The sequence below is a fragment of the Danio aesculapii genome, chromosome 5 (genome assembly GCF_903798145.1).
Source record: "Danio aesculapii chromosome 5, fDanAes4.1, whole genome shotgun sequence".
Classification (NCBI taxonomy): Eukaryota; Metazoa; Chordata; class Actinopteri; order Cypriniformes; family Danionidae; genus Danio; species Danio aesculapii.
In genome coordinates, this window is record NC_079439.1 from 30,568,303 (window position 1) to 30,592,417 (window position 24,115).

At 36.1% G+C, this 24,115-nt stretch overlaps 2 protein-coding genes across 2 annotated transcripts in view; both read right to left on the reverse strand.

Annotated features, from left to right (window-relative positions):
- Nucleotides 1-14,377, reverse strand: part of LOC130229202 (collagen alpha-1(I) chain-like) — a 93,479-nt gene extending 79,102 nt beyond the window's left edge. Inside the window, exon 1 of the mRNA XM_056457879.1 lies at nucleotides 14,203-14,377. Coding sequence (XP_056313854.1) covers nucleotides 14,203-14,287 — 85 coding nt within the window. The 5' untranslated portion in view covers nucleotides 14,288-14,377. The remainder of the gene's footprint in view (nucleotides 1-14,202) is intronic.
- An 846-nt stretch (nucleotides 14,378-15,223) lies between these two features.
- Nucleotides 15,224-24,115, reverse strand: part of cacna1ba (calcium channel, voltage-dependent, N type, alpha 1B subunit, a) — a 206,702-nt gene continuing 197,810 nt past the window's right edge. Inside the window, exons 48-50 of the mRNA XM_056457880.1 lie at nucleotides 23,659-23,869; nucleotides 20,801-21,003; nucleotides 15,224-18,073 (exon numbers count right to left, since the gene is read on the reverse strand). Of these exons, the coding sequence (XP_056313855.1) occupies nucleotides 17,543-18,073; nucleotides 20,801-21,003; nucleotides 23,659-23,869 (945 nt within the window). The 3' untranslated portion in view covers nucleotides 15,224-17,542. The remainder of the gene's footprint in view (nucleotides 18,074-20,800; nucleotides 21,004-23,658; nucleotides 23,870-24,115) is intronic.

Below are 24,115 nucleotides of genomic sequence, written 5' to 3' on the forward strand. Positions count from 1 at the left end.
TGTGTCCATGTTCTTTTGTGAAAACATTTGCCAAACACAAAGTAAAAAATAAACACTGGCTTTACTTAGAAAAGACACTGCATATTAGGAATCAAAGTGTCTCGAAGGCAAGAAAGACATGGTGATGATATTTTAGGACCAGTTAACAAGATCTTTTATGGAACTGAACAATACCTAAACACAAGACAAATTGAAGGTTGAAGGAAGAAAAAAAAATAGAGAAAAAAAAAAAAAAAAATCACATCAGTTTCTCCTCAAACTCCTCAGGGACTGATTTCAGAACACACGGGATGGAAGAGAATTCAAGATGTTGCTTTGCAGGAAGTGAGAATCCTCAATCACATCAGGTAGTAAATTCTCAACTCATTATCACTCTTTCACGGTATTTACACTGTCAACCTGTAGAAAATGCATTTCTCCAGATTTCTCCATGCATTCCATCGTCAAAGGTTACAACTGAAAAACCTTTCCAAGTCTACAATATTTCACAGTTATTTAGAGTAATACCTGATGTCAATTAATGAGGACAGAAACTGGGACTGCCCAGCAAGACCAAAAACAGAATAAAAGTACATTCAAAAAAACGCTGTTGCTTAACATGAAATCTAAAATGGGTACACTATAAAAAAAAAAAAAATGCAGTTTAAACCAAAATTTATGTATAATATGAAAAAGTCTTTTTAACAATGGGGTTTGTCTATATTTGTGTCTTATATTGCACAGGAACATTTTTAAAATAGCTAAAAATACAATGTGGGTCAATATTTGAGTCATAATCATTAGAATATCAAGTAAAGATCATGTTCAATACAGACATTTAGTAAATTTCCAACCGTAAATATATATATAAAAGTAATGTTCGATAAGTGAAAAGATGACTAGGAATTAGGGCTGCACAATATATTGTTTCAGCATCAAATCGCAATGTGTGTCCACAATAGTCACATTTTAGGGTCTGCAATGTTAATTTGGGATTATGGTCGATCAACAATTGAAAATACATGAGATTTGTGGAGTCATTGCAACGTATAACCATAACAGAGTGCAAATTTATCACCTGCATGTGTTTTAAAGGCGTTTCAAGAAAGTGTAAAACATTTGTAACTTTAATGAAGAAAATTTCACTGATTGATTAATTCAGTGATTGTACAGTGTTATTTCACATTATTACATTTCTGAACTTTAATCGATTTGACTCTCCGGAAAACTATAAAGAACTATTGAAATTATTCTTGAAATGTTATTTTTATATTTTTAAATTTAATTTCATTTTCACACCCATACAAAATCAACCTAAGCAATCTAAATGAATGATTTTTCATAAATAGAGCTACTCAAGCCATCTAGTGAAATTGTTTTCATATGGCAATATATGACTGCAGCAAAACAAAATATCACAATGTTCGATTTTTTTCAATATCATGCAGCCCTAGTAGGAATGTAACTTTTTTTGGTGTAAATCTCGAGATTGTACATGAAATACAATTAATAACAATAGTCAACACTTTATTTTGATGCTTCTCGATACAGACAGATCATTTTACAATTACATGTCTACTTATTTTAACCCTAAGATAACACAAGTCTTTTTCTACCCCTACCAATTCCCCTTGGCCCTTGAAAAAGTGTGAAGGGGAAGGGCTTCACAATTTACACCTAAGAAATGGGACCTCACTACAGCATCTGCACATGTCATCATATGTCATTACAATCTCTTGCTTCATATGAGCTCGACGAAGGCGACAGCTGTTGTTATTCCAGTTGCATTATGTTATGGTATTTATCTTCAGGAAATCACTGAAGGCATATATTATGTTATCATAATAATATAATGTGGCGGTAAGATCGTAACTGTACTGTGCATTTACACGATGGCCATATTCATGTATGTAAACGCACGAAAACAACATTAACATCATACCAGACACTGTATAAAGGTCATTTCCAGCCACTATATTTTTTTGGCAGGGTATTCGAGTGTCATCGATTGACAGTATGTTGTGGGGCTACTATACAGCAGGTATTATTATGGATTATAGATAGTTGGGTTGCACGATTTACCAGTACTATGGTAGTATCGTGATACTATGGCTGATAATACTGGCGGTGCCACTGTAGTTTGTAAACGGTAGCATCGTCATTAACGGTCTATCTACAATATATAATGTGGAAAAGTAACTAAAATGCTCACACATTTATGCAACAATAGACTGTTTTATTTGAATAGTCTGTGGAGCCCTTTAAGGTTGCAAACTGTAGAATTCACGCTTTTAATGGTAGCCTAATGCACGTTTTCTGACGCTTCAGTTCGAATCTGAATCAGTTCATTTCTGCTCCTGTCAATATGATTTAGTAGCTACAACAACTGCGACAATCTTGATTTTTACCTGGTAAGACTGAAAAAAAAAATAGATACAGGAAACATTGAATAAATTTTTGACCACTTTAGAAAGCCTGATTTGGTTGGAAAAATGCTCTTTCTGTAACAAATTTCATTTGGTATAATTTGAATCTTTATTTTAATGTATTTTTTGCTGGTCAGTTATCTACAAAATAACAAAAAGAACAAATACATTTTAGGTGAAGTTACATGGGTGACGTGGTGGCGGAGTAGGTAGAGCTGTCGCCTATCAGCAAGAAGGTTTCTGGTTCGAGCCTCGGTTGGGTCAGTTGGCGCTTCTGTGTAGAGTTTGCATGTTCTCCCCACGTTCGCGTGGGTTTCCTCCAGGTGCTCCGGTTTCCCCCACAGTCCAAAGAACAGGTGAATTGGGCAAGCTAAAATTGTCCATATGTATGTATGTGAATGGGTGTGTATGGATGTTTCCCAGAGATGGGTTACAGCTGGAAGGGCAACTGCTGCGTAAAACATATGCTGGATAAGTTGGCGGTCATCCCACTGTGGTGATTAATAAAGGGACTAAGCCGAAAAGAAAATGAATGAATGAAGTTACATGCAAATACTTTTTTCAATAATAAAGAAATCATTAATTCAATTCAAGTAGGCCCATTATAACATATAAAAAAAAGTACTTCTAAGAATGTTCTTTATTTTATGGATTTGAGTTATGAATTACAGTATCGCAATACTACTTGGTATCACGATACTTCAGCTGGTATAGTATCGTAACATGAATTACTGGTATCGCAACAACCCTAATAGATCAAATTTAGCAGTTTTGGTTTTAGGTTTGTTTTTTTTTTTAAGCATGACGGTAAAACATGAACGCGGTCATGAATGACCGTAATACATATGCTCGTTTCTTGTAAAATTTCGTAATAATGACAAAAAAATACTAATTTGTGCATCTCCTTACTTCTGTTTGCAGCCATGCTGTCGTTGTAGATGGTGTGTTCTGGGAAATTTTCGTACCCATTGGTTTCGAGTGTGGTCCAAAAAAAATCTCTATTTCAAGGGCTATTTAGCCCTTCCCCTTAGCCTTACTTTTTAAAGCTAAAAAGAATTGAGACACCCCTACCCCTTCATGTGGACGTGCAAAACGAGGGGTAAGGTTGTAGAATTGTGATTGGGCCTAATACTTTAATTACATAAATCTGACCTGGGACACTTACTTATAGTCAAAAAATCTAAAAGGGACTCTTTAAAATAACTATTACAAAAATCAGGTTAATTTCTACAACACAGACATAGAGCTCACTACAGAAAACACTGCTGGCATTAACAACGAAACTATAAGAACTTTCATCAGGAACTGTTAGGGGATGCTAGTGAAATAAGAAAGGCAAGAGTGTGCTTTTCCCCTTGACCAGTAACCCCAGAGGTCTGCTGCTGTGCGGCGGTGGTGAAAGCTCTGGCTGCAGGTTAGTCTGGGCACATTCTCTGATGAAGGACAGGGTTTCAACTCTCTATAGGACATGCTACAGGAGTAAGGCACACATTCCAGCTCCTAATGAACACTGGGTGCTGAACACACAGGATGTGCACAGGCTGACAGCAGCTTATCAATGAGACTCCTGGACACTTGCCCAGCATCAACCCCAAACCCCTTCTGGATTGGTATCTGGTTGGATTCAGTTCAACAATGCATCGACTCTGACAATGAATAAAAGTGCAAAGGATAAAAGAGCTGGAGGAACTGAAGGGCTTTTCATCAGAGGCTCATATACAGTACATTGTACACAGTGCAGCACAATGTCCATTTGATCACCCGGCCATCATTTCAGAACAGAATTTCAATGAAAAAGCAGACCTAAATTAAATGTCAATAGGGAAAATTGGTCAAATTATGTAAAGTTATTGTTTGGAAAAAGCAATAAATCAGAGCCAATTACAGAAATGTAATATTAAGAATATTTATAATAATTAATTTTTATTATACATTAATAATTAATTATAATTTAATGAAAAATAAACAATTAAGAAGTGAAAAAGGAAAAGGTGAAAGAGGAAGCAGAAAAAAGACGAAGCGTAAGGAAGAAGAAGAAGAAGAAGAAGATGATGATGATGAGGAAGAGGAAGCGGAAGTAGAAAAAGAAGATGAGGAAGAAGATGATGAAAAAGACGAAGCAAAAGAGGAAGACGATGAAGAAAAAATATAGGAAGTAGAAAAAGAAAATTAGGAAGATAATGAAAAAGAAAAAAGAAGAAAAAAGACAAAGCGAATAAGAAAGAAGAAGAGGAAATAGAAGAATATGAGGAAGAAGATGATGAAAAAGAGGAAGAAAAGAGGAAGCAAAAAAGAAGATGAGGAAGAAGCAGCAGCAAAAGAAGAAGAATGTGAGAAAGAAGAATAATAAGATGAGGAAGAGGAAGAAGCAGAAAAAGAGGAAGTAGAAAAAGAAGATAAGGAAGAAGATGAAGAAGAAAAGAAGAAGCTAGAGGAAGACGACGAAGAAGAGGAAGAAGAAAAATAGGAGGTAGAAGATGATAATGAAAAAGAAAAAAAAGAAGAAAAGAAGAAGACAAAGTGAATAAGAAAGAAGAAGAGGAAATAGAAGAATGAGGAAGTGGAAGAAGATGATAAAAGAGGAAGAAGAAGAAGCAACAAAAGAAGATGAGGAAGAAGCAGCAGCAAAAAAAAGAAGAAGATGAGGAAGAACATAATAAAAGAAGAAGAGGAAAAGAAAGAAGAAAAGGTGGAAGAGGAAGATGCGGAAAAAGATGAAGAAAAATTTAAAAAGAAGAAAAACTAGGAAGAAGAGAAAGAAGAAGAAAATGAGGAGGAAGAAAAAGAAGAAGAATATGTAGGAGGGAGAAAAAGAAGAAGAATATGTAGGAGGGAGAAAAAGAATACAAGGAAGAAGAAGAGGATGAAGAGAAAGAAGGAGGAGGAAGATGATGAGGAAGGAGAGGAAGAAAAGAATAAGAAAATGAAGAATATGGAGGAAGAAAGAAGGAACAAGAAGATGAAGAAAGGAAGGAGATGAGGAAGGAGGAGGAAGAAAAGAAGAAGAAAAATATGAAGGAGGAAGAAAGAAGACGACGAGGAAGAGGAAGAATAAGAAGTGTAAGGAGGAATAAGAAGGGCAGAAAGAAGAAAAGAAGAAGAAGAGGAAGAATATGAAGGAGGAAGAAAGAGAATGAAGATGACGAAGAAGAGGAAGGAGGAAAAAGAAAGAGGAAGGAGAAGAAGAGAAAGGAGGAGGAATAAGAAAAGAAGAAGAGGATGAATATGAAGGAGGAAGAAAGAGAAAGAAGAAGAGGAAGAAGCTTATAAAAATGTTCTACTTATTTAGGCCTATATTTGAATGATCAGTGGATTTACTCCACCATTACGTTTATTTGGTTACTATTAGAGCAAGTTATAATTTCATACTATATACACAAGTTACTGTAAGGACCTCCAGCCTTTTAGCTGCCTTCCATTAAACATAATGTCTCTGATATTGGTCTCGTAGTGGGACATTTTATGCCAGACAAAATAACAGCAGTGTTGCCATAAGCCCTTCTGGACATGCACTGACTGCACATTCTTGCTATTCTAAACACAAAAAGCAAATATCTCGCCGACTGACAGACATGCCATGACAAAACTACTGGATTTGTCAGAAAAGGCTGAAATTGTCATTCCTTTAAGGTGAGAGTGTTTGCAATCTGTCAACTAATGGCTTTGCTCTCAAGACGTTTCCAATATAAGATGCCAAACTCTCTAGCTGACATAAAGCTCAGTGCAACCAGAACACCAGACTACCTGAACTGACGACATACTTTCAAAAAAACGTAACACGATGATCTCAAAGCATGATATCCACAAAGTAAAACTGTTACATCTCATAAAACCGACTTCATTTAACCTGACGGGTCTGATAGGCACAGCTGTCTCATTGGATTAATGTAATAGAGCAATCAGAATCAGCACAGGAGACGGAACTTCAGGCTTTCCCTGAAGGAAAGACAGTGCCAAGAAAACCCAAAGAGCGTCATTATCCACTCTGACTTTCCTTACAGAGTTAACAGGCCTGTTCCTGTCCACGGGCCACAAATCAACCGCACACTGAACCTCTGCCAAATGTTGCTTTAAGAGTGAATTTCTCACTAATCAAATCAGTGTTTTGAGAGCCGCATGACTGGCGTCAGAAACGTTTGGGGTGCCCGCAGGATTCTGATCCATGGTAAGAGGAAGGAAAAAAACTAAGTGGGAACCTCACCAGTTTGACGTTTATACTCAGAGGGACCAAATGACAACACTAACACACTAAAAATCACCTTAATGAAACGTTTTATCATCATACAACTCTCACGCTATTGAGGACGGCATGACACAAAAATTCACCAAATAGACTGTAGTGTATACATTAAAATAGATTTGCTTATTGTGAATGTTTAACCTTTTATTAGACAAAGAACCATTATATTGATTACAATTTAATTCTTTTTTTAAACTATAGAAGCTTTGTATTAACCCACAGGAACACTCCAGTATTTTTCTAATAAGTAATTCATGAGTATTTGCCCTAAACTGTTTCAAACATTGATAATAATAAGAAAAATAATGTTTCTTAAACAAAAACAGCCTATTAGGCTAATTTCAGAAAGATTCTATGACACTGATGTAAATATAGTGTTGCTATCGCTTTAAATATACACTGTAAATGCTGGGTTCCACACAAATCCTTCATGTTGTCTTAACACAAATCGATTTAGTTAACTCAATCAATTTTACAAATATAAGTGCATTGAAAAATCAGCCAACTAAGTTGTTCCAAAAGAACCCTTAAAGGGCACCTATGATGAAAATCATTTTGTGTAAGCTGTTTGGACAGAACTGTGTGTAGATATAGAGTCCACAGTCATATTGGGATGATATAAAGACATTGACAATACGTCTCTTTTTGAAATTTCTGATGTTAAATTAGGATCTAAATCCCTCCCATTTTAAGGCCCAAAGCAACATGATGTAGGAGTGCGTTTTGCCCACAACTCATAATCCTGACACACTAGAGAAGTCACCCAATTCATGAAAGTACTTTATGAATTATTTCAGGTTGTATTAGTACTCTTTCTTACATTATAAGTTGTACTTAAGTAACGTGGCACTGAATTAAGCAATGCTTTTGAAGTGTTTACATTAGGTAAAAACATTTAACCTCTTAAAGTCACGTTTCCACCTGGATTTTGCCTACCCAAATTTAATAGCTTCCCAAATCCACATGCAGAGGTGTAAAGGCAAAAGTTTGGTATAATTTTGAAAAAAACCCTTAGAATTTTCATAAAACACTGTTGAAAGTGATTAAAATAACTGTATATGTTGTCTGTGTTATAATAAAAAGAGGCACTTTTATTTTTGTAAACTTAAATTTGAAAGTGTACCTTTTAGGTTCTGTGTGGTCTAGGTTGCTGTAAATAATTTTCGTTGGTTCCTGTACATGTCAGTAATCATAGGAAAAAAAAAATGTCTCAATCATAATCTATGCAAAAGTTATTCTATTCCAACTGATGAGAGAACGGAACCACTTGGGGGACCTTTAAATTTAAAGAATGCGGAAGTACATGACGTCACGGATCCGATACCGGGTACGCAGAGTTTAGGGAAAATAACAGTAGACCTCTTCTACAATCTATATTATAACATGCTAAGACAACAGAGGTAATGAAGTACTTAAACTTAAATACATATTTTACAATGCTTTTGAGTATGCATATGTCATTTTGAGTAGAACAGATGTCATAATACAACAAGTTACTAGGGGGCTGGTGGTGGCAGGGTGGGCCTGGCCCACCCAATTAGAAGCTTGCCCCACCCTGGTCCCACATCAGATAACAACAATTTTTTTTGCGATGTGTCTCATAACTGAGAAAGCAGCATACATACAATGCCACCGTGAGCTTTAAAACAAGTTTTGGCAAGCCAGGCTCATTTACAATTTTGATTAAAATATTCCATTTTAATAATTTTAAACCATTCAAGCTGCATTAGATGAAAGAGGACCTAATTCGGTATAGAGTGCAGATTTCTGTGCGCATCACACATCTTAGCATGAAACACACTTCCCTTTTGTATCATTTCATGCAGTCGTAATTCATACAATAGAAAGTCTTAAAGAATGCAAACAGCTCAGCAGCACTGACTAGGATAATCGGGAAATGTATCAGACACGCTTAAACATTACAGCATTTTTCTCATGGAAAGAGCGAATAGTTGTGAACGACGCACAGAAACTGACAAATCATAGGCAGTTTCAGTAGTGAAGTTTGTGCAAAGTGCAACATACAAAATTAAAACACGTGTGCAAAGCACTTTGTTGCAGTTTGAGTCAAAAATATAAATATTTTGATACATATCCACACATAATCTTGCTTTCACTTTGCTCTCTCGCTCACTCTCCTCTTGACGCGCGCTGCGTATCCCTAACCTGTATAAACGATATCGAGATGTTATTAACTGAATTAATATCAATATCACCGACTCAATTAATTAAATACTAAAGCCGTGTAATGTGCTGTCGATCGGCATGTTGTCCTTCAAATCTCTTAAATTATTGTGATCTCCTCAGTTATTGGATTATTTAATTGACAAGGGAAAAAACGTCAAGAACATATACACACACGATGTCTCAAACTGTTACTGTTCACTGTTGTGCTTAGTGGTAGTGTAACGAAAAATTTAAAATTGAGGATTCAATAATGAATAAATATTGATAATTCAAGATGTTTCAGAGAGCATGTCGACGCACACACATAGAGCCATATGGTAAAGCATATATATATATTCAAAATAAACTCTGAAATTTTTTTTCGTAGGCTATAAATGATAATGTATTAGCTATCTACCATTAACAAGTAGGCTAATAAGCAAATATGTGCTATTAAAAATTGTTTATATTGTTATTATAAATACTAATGTCCATATTGGCTCTGGTGCATTAAATAATAATATTAAGATAAAAAAAAATAATAGTAAATAAATAAATAAATATATATATATATATATATATATATATATATATATATATATATATATATATATATATATATATATATATATATATAAATAAATAAATAAATGGTATCGAATGTTAATATTTTTTGAAGGCATTATCTTAAAGTTGGCAATTCCAGCATAGTGACAACAACACTATAGTTATTGTAAAGATTATTATATGCATTAAGTGTTGCGTATGGATGCTATGCAAACTGGGGTAGTTCCAAATGCAGCTTTATTATGAGAATGGTCAATCAGGCAGGGGTCAAATACCAGCATAAACAGTGTAGTAGAAAATCCAGAAGCAAAATTAAAAAAATAGGCGATAGGTTCATGGCAGGCAGCAAAGGGTCAAAACACGATAAACAGTCCAAGATCAAAAACACAGGAAACAGAGAGAAACGCTTGCGTATGGACAGCAACAGCTTCACAATACTCAGCAACATGTGTGTGGAACAGAGGGGTTTAAATAATCAATGATCATGAGTATCAGCTGTGAGTGTGTAATCAGTCAGGATCTGGAACCGGTTGTGTGTGTGCGTGGTGCATGACTGGGTTTTGTAGTTCATTATGAGGCAGGATTGTAATTTGTGTGAGTGTGAATGTTTTCCAGCGATCTCTGGTGATTGTGACAAAAAGCAATATGGGTGATTATATTGCATGTATATTTGACATTTCAAAAAGTTCAGGAATAAAACTCTTTAAAAACAGCAATTATTTCCAGTATCTTATTGAAAGCATATTTGATTTTTATAATCCAGCTTCTGATAAACATAAATGATTTAATGTTTTAATTTTAGGGAATAAAAAGGTTTTTTTTGTATTTTGTCAACTCTGTTATGGATGAATTTTGTAATGTGTAGAAATAATAAATTATAGCAAGAACATTTTTTGGGGGGTAGTTACTAAATTGGAACTGAATTTACAGGAACAACTTTTTAGCCAAACATTCTACTTGCTATAACTGCTAAGATCACTAAAGATCTTCAGGATTAAAATATTTTTGAATTTTCCAATATGTGATTAATGAAATATTCAGATTTTTTTTTGTAATTGTGGTTACAGTATTGACGGTTTCATGATTTTTGGTAATATGATTTTTGAAAATGATGAACATTTTATAAATAATCAAAAAATGTAACAATTTTTCAAAAGCTGAAAAAAGGACGGCTTTGGTCACTAAATGTACCTGCAACTATATAAATCACCCATATAGAGAGCAACATGTTTTTCTGGAGTTTTCTTGCAAAACTTGGCAAACATCACTCAAGCAAGGAAACAAATATAGTCTGCAGTACAAATAATAGTTGTAAAATAAAAGTTAGTTTGCTTTAAGTAAAATGACAGAGAACATTTGAAAAGATAAATACATCACTTTTAAAATGCTGTAAATTATTTTATTACCTTTAAAATAATTGTTGTTTTATGTATATATATATATATATATATATATATATATATATATATATATATATATATATATATATATATATATATATATATATATATATATATATATATATATATATATATATATATATATATATATATATATATATATATATATATATATATATATATATATATATATATATATATATATATATATATTTTTTTTTTTTTTTTTTTTTTTTTTTTGGCCCACCCTTGGAGCCGGGCCTGGTTTTCACCAGAACCAGACTGGTTTGTTGTCCCAGATCAAGCAAATATACTTAGTTTCAATGAAGTATGGATGATCAGTATAGATTTGAAAATAAAAGGCTAAATTAAATCTGTTCTTTATAAAAAAGACATGGTGTCTTTTAGGAGGACTTTGATTAAATTGCTTAATTCATATGGATTCTATTTATTTATTTACTCACTTCACAGACATTTACAGGCATCAAAGTTTTGGGTGAACTGACTTTCAGTGGTGGGACTGAAACCTCTAAAAATTCATGAAAATATTTTCAAGTCGTCTGGTTTTGAGTGACAAGGGTGTGTAAATTATGACATCATTTTCCTTTTGGGGTGAACGGACCCTTTAATTCTATAATGAAAGATTTTCTTAGTGTTCACCATGATATCTCACTCGTAGTTTAAAAAACATACAGCTAAGTGAAGTCATGTGCACATTTTACCAAAACGCAGATTGAGCTCTCTGCTTCTTGGCTACTGATGTGATATGATAAGGGTAACACTGTCCAGATTAGGTCTAGTCTCCACGGCTGCAGCCCAGACAGCCAGCCTGCATTTTCCTTACCATACAGTAATGCAATGCACCGGCCTCCAGACAAATCATCCACAAGGTTTAGGGGGCTTGTTTCATCCTGGCTGCTCACCAGAGTCATGGTTATCAATCAGAGACAACATTAATTATGTCTGCAACTATAGCTCGCTGCCTGAAGCGGTGTTGCAGAGACAGACGCACCAGAGCTTTGATTTACAGTCAAAATGAGAAGAAAGAAAGGACTGTGTTCAGAGCAAACAGACCGTAGCCTTGCATTTGACAGCCAATCTGTCTATTAACACTGTGACATCATGCATACAGTACAGCTGATGTTCTCACTGTAATGATGGAGTAGGGACATGCTTGGCTAACAGCGGGTGAGTGTCATTAGAATAAAGTAAAAGAGGTTCACGCAGGAAGCAGAATTGAATAGATTTTATTTCATTACAATTCAAAAATCTGGGTTTTAAATACTGCTGGAATACTTAATCAATTCCATGTGTGTTCAATAAAAAAGGTGAGGAGAGTTTTTTTATGTCAATAATCTTAGTAATTTATTGGATAAAAATGAAGTATTCGATTCAAATTCTGTTATCCTCAATGCAATGCAAAAGTTACATTCAGGAGGTGCGCAATCAATTTCATTTCCTGATTCGCTCTTTTATATGTAGCTGATAGTGGAATGAATGCAGCATTTGTTTTACACAGTGGATGCCCTTCCAGCTGCAACCCAGTACTGGGAAACATCCATACACACACTACAGCCAATTTAGCTTGTTCAATTCACCTATACCCGCATGTCTTTGGACTGTGGGTGAAACCGGAGCACTCAGAAAAAACCCACGTCAACATGGGGAGAACATGCAAACTCCACACAGAAATGCCAACTGGTCCAGCCGGGACTCAAAACAGCAAACTTTTACCTGAGAAAACAGTGCTAACCACTGAGCCACCGTGTTGCTATCAATTGTTATACCAATTAAATAGAAATATGCATGATTTCCTTTTTTTAATATTCGAGATCAAACATCTACCTCTTGTTGAATATCCTTGCCAAAAAGGCAGAACATGACAAGATGCATTATTACCTGACCATAGTAAAGACAATAATACTTTACTTCAATCAGACAGGGCCTTTTAAAAGACATATGTGCTGTCTGAATGTTAGACATGATCAAATAAAAGCAAGCTGTGCTTCCAGTAAAACGAGAACATGCCCCAAAAACTACAACACAGAGACCAGACCATTTTCAGTCATCTCTGAACTCTTCTATAATGTGGCTCAGGGTTTAGAAACACCTAAATGTACAGCATCGAACTTATTTATTTATTAATTTTCCTTTAGCTTAGTTCCTTAATTATTAGGGGTCACCGCAAGGAATGAACTGCAGCATCGAACTCAGTAATCTGAAAACATTACAGGTGGAAGCACGGTTTAGGAGCCCTTGTAATCAAAGTCCAGCAAATTCAATGAATAGATAAAGAACACAGTCATGAATGGAACATTTTACTCAATGTTGTAAAACATATTACTACTCTAATCACATAATGGGTTCTGCAGACTCACTTTAATAATCCCCAGATTACCCAGAATGTTCTCCAAACCACTGAGAAGACAGACCCCATTCAATGGGACAGGTGGCTGAAAGAGGGCCCATGAGAAACGTTTGTAACATAAGCTCAATTAGAAAAACCCAAATCAGATTCTTTGCACATATGGACGTTTTTAAGCACAATTTGTGACATGGTGGTATACAACTGCGGCTGTGGAACAGATTTCAGGAAAAATGTAAAGAACTTGAATGTGGTTATGCTTTTCACTAAGAAATATGTTCAACAGCTGTTGACAGCACAATTTTGCCTTGAGCTTCATCATCAACATGATGTACCGCTAATAATTAAATTCAATTTATCTTTATTTCTCTAACGCTTTTACAATGTAGATTGTGTCAAAGCAGCTTTACATTATCACACAGAAGACTATAGTAAATTTAAACAGTGTCAGTCCAGTTTTCAGACTTGAAGTTCAGTTTTGTTCAGTTCAGTGTGGTTTAATTTTCACTGCTGAAAGTCCAAACACTCAAGAGGAACTCCATCGATGACTAATAAGTAATTTGAGTTCCTTTCAGCCTGAAATAGTCTAAAATGTGGCAGTTTTAAAGGTGTAAAAGCGACTAGTTAACTTTGTCAATCTGAAACGTCAACATTGTAGCCTAATATAAACATGTATAAGCGTTACCACATCGCCCCCTCGGGATAATAGACGTTAAAACACATCAAAATGTTCAAAAATGAATTAACATTTTCGTAAAATGTCGACAAACAATGCAAGTATAGACTTTGATAATCTGTAGTCTTTTACGAGTACTTTTATGCAGGCTACTTTCGACCTAAATATTACTCTAACAAATTATTGATTCACCTGGACGTCAATTTCAAGTGGTTAATTAGTTAATTAAAAAGTAAAATGTGTCATTGAGTGAGAAAAAATGTCTTTTAATATTTCAAATTATATTAAAATAACATCAACTAATTATTAATATTAAACTGAAGCTAAACCTTTTGTTTATACTAATGACGAATGCAGGTAAAGTGTTTCCGCTCTGTCCTTACCTGAGTCCGCAGAACCAGATCCTGTTTCCGAGAACTCCGCATGGAAAGCTTTAACCAGTGCACACATTGATAAAATAAACCACATATTTAAAAACTAGTGTTCCTCTCGTCCTGGTAAACAGTTTACTAAACACTGAATAATCAACTGAAAATATACATATATGTAATGGAAAACAATATGTACATTTAATCTAAAAGCTGGCGTGACTGGTGTTGAAGTAGATAGAAGTACTGAGCTTGATATCTGTTATCAGTCTACTTCTGGAAGTCTTGCTTTCCAAGTGCACGCTTCCAAACATCCCCTTAACTCCGCCCACATTATGAAGCAGCGAATCCGATTCCAGCAAGCCTCCAGACAGGTGTAACCCCGATTTACCTTGCCACTCGTGTACATTTTAATGCTTTGATCAATCAGCAACATCATCAAGCAAAAATAGATAAATAAAAGGCACTATGCTGCTGCAGAAGTCATATTTCCCCCCATTCATTAAACAAACCTTGTAGCACAAAAGGAAAAAGGCATCCAGAGGAATGCAAATACATAATAAACCACAAATCTTTTTTATTTGAGCTGTTTTTTTTTTACGCTTCATACAAAAAGTTATAGTAGAAACAACTGCAGATTTCAAAGTCTGGCCATGGAACAGAAATCAGGCAACAAACAAGTCAATAGCAGAATTGAAATAAAGGATGTCTCCGCTCTTACGCATGGATGGAGCTGTCAAGTTCAATACTGTTTCCTTTATTTATAAATGTTTCAACAATTAATTTTTTGTCTTATTTCAACAAACCCCCTAATTCATATCAAAGGTTGTTAAAAAAAATCCAACCAAAAAATTGAATACATTGTATCAAAAGGTACGAAGATCAACCGTGGGTATTCAACATGCACATACAGTTTAAGACCATGCAAACATTAATCTTTCTGGAAACAGCCACATTTAAGTTTGGTTGATGTACAGGGGAAAAGAGCATTTTAGATTTTGGCAATAAAATATGAAAGGTTTGGTAGATGATGGAATTTTTAAAATTGGAGAGAAGCTGAATAAATGGGTTTATCTATTGATTGACCACAGTTTTGATCCACTATGGCAACATGCCGAAGGACATCAATGGATGTGCTGTGAGTGCAAAGATTTGTTCCTTAGTTACACATGAACAATGCAACAACTCATAACAATATCAGCAAAATGTCAGCACACCCTTTAACCTCAGTCTCACAGAGTACGTAGAAAAATAGCAGTTGTTCAGACTGTAGATTTGAAACATTTCTTCTTCTTTCCCCCTGACAAACTGAACATCTCTGATGCATGCACATTCAGAAACTTGCAATTTTTTATATTTATATATATATATATATGTATTTTTTGCTGATTTCTGCTTTTTAATCATTGTGCCATTATGCATTCTAAAATATAGTTTTTCATACTTTTTTTGATGTTTTTATTATAAAAAAGGAAAGAAAGAAAGATTTGGTCACTATCATGCTAAAGCCTGAATCTGGGTTTCCCAGCAGGTAAAGCTACAAAATGAATGAAGTATATTTTTCAAAGTGTCATCTCGTTGCATAGCCCTACGTAAAGAAAATATATGTCTTAAAAAAACAATGAAAAAGGAAAGAACATTCACTGTCTGCAAAGTCCTGACACATCAGTGGCCAAGAATCACCTGATTAGCCAAACACTTCTCCAACACATTCATGTGATGTTAATGCAGAGCTCGTGAAGTGATCCTGGACCGCACAGTGTCCCAATAGAGGCTTTTTTTGTGTGTGTTTCTTCAGACCGCCACACCCTCTGCATTCAGGTGGCTAAATATTCCTCTCATGTTACCAGCGTGATAAAAAGAAGCCGGCCATATTTCTATACGGCCAGCAGCTGGGGAACGGCGGCAGAATGAAAGCGGTGAGTGTGTATGTGTGTCTGGGGGTGTTTGGAGGAGTGCCATGAGGGGGAAAGTTTAACCTTAACACAGATCAGCCTACTGTATCGGTGCCAGGACCCCGACTCAACGCAACACAACACGCGCTCACGCTGGGAAAGCTGCTACACGAGCGAAACACACTGTTTTGTGACAGTTCTCAGTCCATCTAACCGTAAAAGATCAAACAGAGAAGGCAAATAGCAATGCAGTTTGAGCATCTTCATCAGGACAGGAAACATACACCGTTAATATCGGTTCTGTAACCATGGTCAATCAATGCTTGAAGACTTTTTTTTCTTTTTTTTTAAACATGCAATTTTATAACTGGTTATAAAGTCCCCGTCAGGACATATACACAACTACTGCAGTTTTATTCACTAATATATGCTTTTGGTAATGGAATTTTCAATATTCCATTCAGTACTAAAATCGTACAAAAAAGGAGACGAGAATTAAAAAACCAAAACAATCATACTGTCATTTCCATTCGAAAAAACCTAATGTGAATTCAAAGGTACTGTAACTTTGCTTCTGAGTTAAGGCCTGCGATCACCTTGTAGTTCCTTTTACCCCTTGTTCAGTTCACTCTCTTAAGTGTTGATGCACTAAAAAAGGCTGAGGTTGCATCACTACTACAATATATTCAAAAGGTTAGGCACTTTGTAAATAACATCTGGAGCAGTCTAGAAGAATCTGTAGACCTGACAGTATGGTGAAGCTGTAAGCATTGTTTTCTTACGTAAAACCCTTTGTTTTTACAATACAAAAAAGCACATAATGAATAGATAAAATATCTACAACAATTTGATACAAAACAAACTACATTATGGTTGTCAAAGGTTCTGCACATAGTCATATACATGTGCAAGGAATGGTCATCAGCAGCATAATGAACAATCTGCTTAACAACAGTGTGAAATAACGCGGAATTCTCTTAGGGGGCGCAGCTATTGTGCGTTTCGTTGCTTGCACTTCCAACCAAGACTTTGCTCCATAAAAGGTACATTTCGAATGCCAAGATAACATTTCCAGGGGCATATTTGCATTTCGAGTGCATCTCAGAGGCTGGCATTGAAGGAAACTGGCCAGATGCCCATTGCGGTCTACATTTGAAGCAGTGGGTCACTCTTTTACCAGGATACGCAAGCACGATTTGGCATCTATTGCCTGTAGAAAGGCAAAGACTAGTGTTTTCACATCAACTGTTGATCTTGTGTGTTTGTAAAGAGATCACACCCACGGATCTCACGTCTGTTGCTTTCTAAGCCAATAGTACAAGTATAGGTTTCATCTCGTTGACATTGAAAAACAAATACAAGTTTTACTGCATTTAACACCACCCGCAAAATAAGAGATGATAAAACTCATCATGATTAGAAAAGGAAAACATCAATCAATCAATCAAATTAAAGCCATGCTAGCACCAGTCCTCCACCTCTGCCTCTGGGTAGTACTGCTGTGCCCGTCCTCTGCTGGCGCTGGGGCCCATGGAGAAGTGGTACCCGTTGGGGACCCTGCGAAACTGCTGTGGGGGAGGTGGGGGGATGGCCACAATAGGCATCCCTACAGTCTGGGGAGAACGGCCCATCTGAGGGCTCGGGTCCTCTTGGAAGACAGCGAAGGCTTCGGGCTGCAGGCCAGCAGGGTGGTCCAGGGGCCCCAAGAAGGGTTCTGAGTTAATGCGACTGACGGGGGCCGGCGAGCTGGAGATGGAGCCGCTGAGTAAAAGAGCGTTGTGCTCGGACAGACCGCGGCTCAGCCTGCTGGGACTCGGGGGTAGCAAGCTGGCCGTTGTGGCCAGAAATTGCACAGGGGAAGAGTTGGCAGTCCTGTAGGCCACAGAGGGACGAGGAGTGAGGGGGGTCTGGGGCAGCTGTCTGCGCCCTCGGCTTGGAGTGCTCGCCCCTGAAGTCAACAACACTGGGCTCCCCTTAGCCCACCCACTGCCCTAGATGAAAATTAAACAAGCAAATCAAAACAATAAAAACGATGAGGGGGAAATGCCCAAATGGTTAGACAGGGACCAGGAGCCAAAGGAAGCAAGAAGGGAAGGAAGAAGGAACAATGTGTTGGACAAGACAGAAAAAGATGGAGGACGAATAGGACAAAAATGGAGATGACAGCAACAACAAGGAAAGAAAAGACAGACAAATGCACAGAGAAATGGTGTGGAAGAAGAGTGGAAAGAGAAGTGAAAGCCTATGAGTGCTTGCACTACAGCTCAAGAGAAGAACAACTTTTACTGCACATCATCACAATATGCAAAACAAAGGGAAAAATAATGATCTGCACTTCATTTACTGTACTGTTTTACATGTACATACTATGTACTTACCACAGTCCTTACACTACCTGACAAAAGTCTTGTCACCTATCCAAGTTATAGGAACAACAAATAATAACTTGACTTCTAGTTGATCATTTGGTATCAGAAGTGGCTTATATGAAAGGCAAAGGCCTCTAGATTACGATTGTTTTACTAAAATAAAATACGATCCTGCCTTGATTTTTAATTATTTAATTAGGACAGTAAGGTCTGAATTTGCTTGGACAAAAGTCTCGTCACTTAACAGAAATAATGTCCAGTAAAGAATATAAAGTCATGGTGCAGTGGAAAAAGAATGAATATTGTGCATGACTCCCATGAGCTTAGAGGACTGCATCCATTCATCTCTGAAATGACTCAAATAACTTATTAATAAAGTCATCTGGAATGGCAAAGAAAGAGTTCTTGCAGGACTCCCAGAGTTCATCAAGATTATCTGGATTTATCTTCAATGCCTCCTCCTTCATCTTACGCCAGACATGCTCAATAACGTTCATGTCTGGTGACTGGGCTGGCAAAACCTGGAGCATCTTGACCTTCTTTGCTTTCAGGAACTTTGATGTGGAGGCTGAAGTGTGAGAAGGAGCTCTATACTGGTTAAGAATTTGCCCTCTCCTGTGGTTTATAATGTAATGGTCAGCACAAATGTCTTGATACCTCAGGCCATTGATGTTGCCATCCCCTCTGCTTATCTCTCGCACACCCCCATACTGAATGTAACCCCAAACCATGATTTTTTATTCACCAAACTTGACTGATTTCTATTAGAATCCAGAATTGCAATTCAACAGATGACTCATCGGAAAAATCTACCTTCTGCCACTTTTTTTTTTAGTCCCTTTATTATTCTGGGGTCGCCACAGCAGAATGAACCACCAACTTATCAAGCAGCTGCAACCCATCACTTTATGCCACTTTTCTAAATGATTAACTAGAAGTCAATTTATTATTTGATGCTCTTACAACTGGGATCAATGACAAGATTTTTGTCAGGTAGTGTACATGTATTGGGTAATAACTACAATAGGTACTATCACTAAACCTACTCTTACTCCTCCTAATCCTTACATAAACCCATATAGTTACCTTAAATATCCCATGGGTAGGCTTAAATATCACTTAGTTTAGTACACGTTAAAGTCCACTTGAACTGGAAGCTGCTACAGTCTTTCATTTTGGTATGATGGTATATTTCCAACTAAACCAGATGACTGGGAGCAAGGTATTACTTTTGCACTCCTCCTCTCATCTTTCTCTCTCAAGAAATTAATTGTTGAAGGTGTCTTGCTAAGCAGATTTTGCCCAAGCTTCCTGCCATTCCAGAACAGAAGCAAATGGTCAGATTTTGATTAAAGATTACCAAAACAAACATTTTTTTTTGTTTAAGATTTTACATTTTGATTTAATTTGGACTTTAAGTACATGGACAAATAAAGTGCAACCAAAAAGTGCATAATATAACAATATACATTATCTCAATATTCTCATTGCTTTAAAATACTTCAAAAACCTATCACCTAAATACTGTTCCCTTTAATAATTAATAATATTTTAAAAATGTATTTGGATACATTTGCTGCCCCTAGATATGGAAAAAATGCTAAGTTTTATTTTTTTATTAAAAAATATGAAAGCTAATTGAACTAGAAACCCTTTTAAATGACTGACAGGAGTTAAACGAATTTATAGAACTTAGCTGATCAATCATATTAGTTTCATGGTAATGTGTATAAAACTTAAAGGGGTTGTGACATGAAAAATATATTGTTTAGAATTAATGTCTTATCACTATATAAAAAAGCAACTTGTTACAATCATTGGCATGTCAGTATCTACAGAAGGATTATTCAAAGAGGGAAAATTGATTTATAATAACAAGTATATTTACAGAACATTTTTTTTAAATATATTAATAACAATAATAATTTAAGACTTTTTAAGACTTAAATGTTAGCTTGAAAGATTTATTTATTACTATTTTTTTCTATTTGATAATCTCAAATATTCAGGTCTGGAATTTGGCCAGTTGATGACTGTCAATGTTTTATCAGCTGTTTTTCCCTCCAAATATGATTTCACTGTTCAGGTGGAGAGTGAGAGATAATTATATGGACATTATACCATTGCTAAAACAACAAATATAATGGTGACCTGAGACCTTTGCACATTACTTTACTTTAGTCTCAATATGTGTTTTCTTTTCCATCCTGAGGGACATACAGGTAGATGCTGCCGATAGAGCTTATTGTTAACTCGGAATTTATACCCCATTCTCCAGTCTCTAAGCACCTGACCCAACATTTCATTTTAACACATGTCCCTGTCCTGTTTCGACACCAACTATCCCACCTGCTTGTTAAGATTGGCCTCCTGGGTCTCGCTGGGTGAGGTGGCACAGCTTGCCACGGCAGATTTGCTGGAACAGTGTTCCCGACTGGCATAGCGATCACACGAGTAATACCGCTGCTTCTCTCCTGAAGATGAATGGTGCTTCCTCTCATGGGAACGACCCCGGTCATGTGCCCTCTCCTCTACAGGGTCAGTGGCTGTGCCTGAGAATGAGGACAAGAAAGACAATCTATTAAAGTGGTGGTCCACTACAATGTCATATTTTAAACTTTAGTTGATGTGTAATGTAGCTGTGTGAACATGAATACATCTCTGAATGTAATACGCTCAAAGTTCAATGCAAAGTGAGACACTGGCTTTTACAGAGTTCGCTTAGCAAAGCCTACAGCAAACGAAGTTTGAGGACTACAAAAAATACATCCGGATTAGTGAAATCACAAATGTGTCAGGTTACGTGCATTCATCACGTGGATACATCCTGTGCAGCAAAGGGGTGTGGCCAGAGGCGCTGTAATGTTATAGCAGAGAAAGCTAAAATGCGTGCAAATGCTGCTATTTCCACAGAGCTTGTTCTGTTGTTCTGTATTTGTGCTTCCAAGGGACATAACACAAAGAGAGAAGTGCTTACAATTTAATTTTAATTATGTTCCAGAGAATTATAAAAAAGGATATGTGTAGTATTTGACAAAGAAGAGCTTCCAGAATCTCTCCCAGTTCAGTGCTGCATACGGCTAAAATCTCCTCAAAGGAGCAGCTCCAACCATAATAGATGAAGCTGTGGATTGTGAGTTACAACCTGTAAGTATTTTTATTTGTTAATAGATCTATTACATGCACAATTTCTAACATTAACAGTATGTTGTAGCAAGGACGTAAACAAGGATGTAAACAACCGGAAATGCTGTTTGGCACTGTTAGCAATTTAGCTACAAACTCATATTTATCCATCAAACCCCTGTAAACACCCACAATCTTCACCAGAGCTGCAGAGACTCTTTATGAGGCCGCTTTCCCTGCATTCTACATCTCAATTAATCAACTTGCAAAAGATATGTGAACGTTTCATATTACTTACACATGCTTATCCCAAATATATGTGAAAGACATTTGCCAAATTTCATTTAAGAGAGCAGGCGTGAGGTTCAGTTGTGTCCTTTACATTTTCAGTATTTCAGTATTTCAAACAGTATTTACACAGCAGAAGCACAGCACGTGCTATTAGTGCTGTCAAGCTTTACTGGTGACGTGAATCACAGCACATTATGTTAGCTGACCAATCAGAGCCTCTTGAGGGCGGGCCTTTCAGAGGAACTAGGAAATATGACAGTCATTTTCATGTTAGCTGAGTAGCTGTATAAAATTAAAGTAAGATATATAAAACATAACGTGATTATTTTACAAATGAAGCATGAGCACACATTGCTTTGCATCTTATAAACACAACCAAGCCTTAAAATACACTCTGGACCACCCCTTTAAAACATCAAAATGTTTCATCAAATATATGAAGATTAAATTATATACAGTCAGAAGTCAGAATTATTAGCCCCCCTTTGATTTTTTTTTCTTTTTTAAATATTATCCAAATGATGTTTAAAAGAGCAAGGAAATTTTCACAGTGTGTCTGATAATATTTTTTTCTTCTGGAGAAAGTCTTATTTGCTTTAATTCGGCTAAAATAAAAGCAGTTTTAAATTTTTTAAAAACCATTTTAAGGTCAAAATTATTAGCCCCTTTAAGCGATGTTTTTTTCGATAGTCTACAGAACAAACCATCATTATACAATAACTTGCCTAATTACCCTAACCTGCCTAGTTAACCTAAATAACCTAGTTAAGCCTTTAAATGTCACTTTAAGCTGTATAGAAGTGTCTTGAAAAATATCTAGTAAAATATTATTTACTGCCATCATGGCAAAGATAAAATAAATCAGTTATTACAAATGAGTTATTAAAACTATTATGTTTAGAAATGTGTTGAAAAAAATCTTCTCTCTGTTAAACAGAAATTGGGGGAAAAATAAATAGGAAAAAAAACAAATAAACAAATATGAAAAAACAAACAAACAAAAAAACAGCTAATTATTCAGGGGCCAATAATTCGAGAGGGGGGGGGGGGGGCTAATATATATGACTTATATATGACATAATGTTATGACTTCAACTGTTATATTCAAATATGTTTTAAGAATGCTGTTTTAACTTTAAAAATCACATTTAATTTTTTTATTTCAATATAAAATTTGATTTAATATTTAAATTACTTTAAAATAAGGTTAGAAAAATTCAACAATACATTTTTAAAATATATTATAAAACTCTGCTTTGCATGTTAAAATTTGTTTTACAAATGAAACTTATTATATATTTAAGCACAATTTTCACTTTAGAACTTGAGAAAGGGTCAGGTATTTTTACGCTCTCTAAACCCTAAAGGAAAATAAAAGAAAACAACAGGATTTCTTGAGCCATTGAGCCCTGCTGTGGCTGCCTCATCTCTCACAGTGTCCACTCTCTTCTAGATTTCACATTCTTCAACAGACTCAAGTCAAAAACCTGACTGCCTCTGAATTTTTTCTTCCCTGCTCTCTATTGGCCTGCTGAGAGGGAGCCATAAACTAGCAGGTCATGGGTCTGCGTGTCTGTCAGCTTCTTTTATCTGACTAATAGAGGCCAGCTGCGGCCGGACGCTCTCACATCAGACCCTGCATCTGCACTTCACCAATCCTCACAACTGATTCCTGTTTGGGTTTGGCATCAATTTATAATGACACAAAAAAGATCATTTGATAAAACAGGCTTGCCTCTTGCTGTTAATTGTGTTTCACAGGCTCTTAACAGCAATAAAACTATACTGACCTGTAGTTTTGTGGTGGCCAGTAGGCGACCTGTCCAGAGATCTCTGTTTCTTGTCTCTGTCCCGGCGATGATGGCATCGGTGATGATGGTGATGGTGGTGATGGCGTTCCTGAACAGGTTTCTCCAGAATGTAGTCATTCAGATTCACCTCGTGAGGGCGCTGTGGAGTAAAAGTGGATGCAGAGCGCCTCATGGGGGAATCGGGAATAGGCTGAGGAAAAAAACAAGTGGTGGTTACATAAATGCTTTTGGAAATTGTTATCTTGGAATATTACAAGGAATGCTGTACTAAAATTGCCTATAATAACATTGTCTTGTATGCTAAACCTCCATTTTATCTCATATGAATCAAAACAGGGATGAGCTCTGAACCAAAGTAACTATCTAAGGGCTCATTATGGCGTTAAAGTATCATAGGCAGGGTAACATCTGTAGCAGCTGAGCTAATCCCGTTTGA